The sequence below is a fragment of the Cyprinodon variegatus genome, unplaced genomic scaffold (genome assembly GCF_000732505.1).
Source record: "Cyprinodon variegatus isolate N-32 unplaced genomic scaffold, C_variegatus-1.0 Scaffold239, whole genome shotgun sequence".
NCBI lineage: Eukaryota > Metazoa > Chordata > Actinopteri > Cyprinodontiformes > Cyprinodontidae > Cyprinodon > Cyprinodon variegatus.
Window position 1 is genome coordinate 1,053,089 of NW_015150692.1, and position 1,325 is coordinate 1,054,413.

A 1,325-nucleotide genomic window follows, 5' to 3' on the forward strand; every position below is an offset into this window, starting at 1 on the left:
AATTCCTCCAAAGAAATACAATATAAAATTATCAATAGTTATTATCCTACAGCAGAAACTCTTAGGAAAAGATTTGGATTTGAGGTGGATGCTTGTGTGTTTTGTCTTGAAGAACCAGAAACTATTAAACATCTCTTCTATTCCTGTCGAGTCACAGGTTGCTTTTGGCAGAACCTGCATAATTGGTTAAATAACAAAATAAATAATATAACACCTTTTGAGAAAAATCAAACATTAACATACAAGAATGACATTCCAAAGGATTATCTGATATGGTCAATATTGTTATAAGTATGGGAAATTGTTATAAGTATTAGCAAAATGCTAAAGTAACGTGATGTAAGGAACTGTCTTGTAGTAGAATTAGGCTGTCTCTTTTAATGTCTTTTTTTTCCTAAGTTTTGTATGTTTCCTTTGGTTGTAATAAAACTGCCTGTTTATTTATTAATTTATCTCTGTTGCCTTGCAATATTTAAGTTTATAATATATGCTGTCTTCTTTTTTATGCAAGAAAGAAATGTGGTGATTCCTACTTGAAAATGTAAATAATGTTTTTTTAAATTCACAACCAAAACTCTTCCGGACTCCTTATGTACACGGACTTAGAAGGATCCAGTCTAGCTAGACCGCGTCCTTGGAAGATGCAGCCCATGAATTCGAACAGAGCCAACGTTGTGGTCGTTGAAGACAAATGAGTCTGCTTTTCCTGCCAATCTGCTGCGGCTCTGCTTCAGTCCAGCAGGGGGCGGTAAATGAACCAATCAGCTGCTTCGTCTCAGTGACATAAAGCGGAAGGAAAACAAAATAGTTCAACGGCTGGTTTGGATTCAGCTAGCAGTCGACCGTGTTTTCATATCTTTGCTCAACATTTCAGTAAAAATGTCTCCAGTTCAGCATCTGAGAGAGTTTATCAGAGAGCGACTAACTGCTGCTGCTGAAGAAATTTTCACAGAGGTAGAAAAAACCATTATCCGCTACGAGGAAGAAAACAGACTGATGGAAAACTACTGGAAACCTCAGAAAAAACTCCAGAGAATCGGTAGGACGCTTTTGATTTTGCTAGAGGTAAAAGAGGTAATGCTGTTTTTATTGTAGTAAAGATAATTATTGTGACCGTATCGTATATAGTCTCTAGTCTACGAAGGTATCTGCTGATTATGGGGTGCTGTTTGTGCCAAAAATATGCTCACGTCTATATATATATATATATATATATATATATATATATATATATATATATATATATATATATATGGGCTGAAATATCGAATTAATCGTGATTAATTGATTATTGAAATAATTGTCAACTAATTTAGTAATCATTA

The 1,325-nt window shown here is 34.3% G+C and overlaps 1 protein-coding gene across 1 annotated transcript in view; it reads left to right on the forward strand.

Moving 5' to 3' along the window:
• Window positions 1-795: 795 nt before the first annotated feature.
• LOC107089118 (zinc finger protein 691-like) overlaps window positions 796-1,325 on the forward strand; it is a 5,012-nt gene continuing 4,482 nt past the window's right edge. The window contains exon 1 of the mRNA XM_015381686.1: window positions 796-1,039. Coding sequence (XP_015237172.1) covers window positions 880-1,039 — 160 coding nt within the window. The 5' untranslated portion in view covers window positions 796-879. The remainder of the gene's footprint in view (window positions 1,040-1,325) is intronic.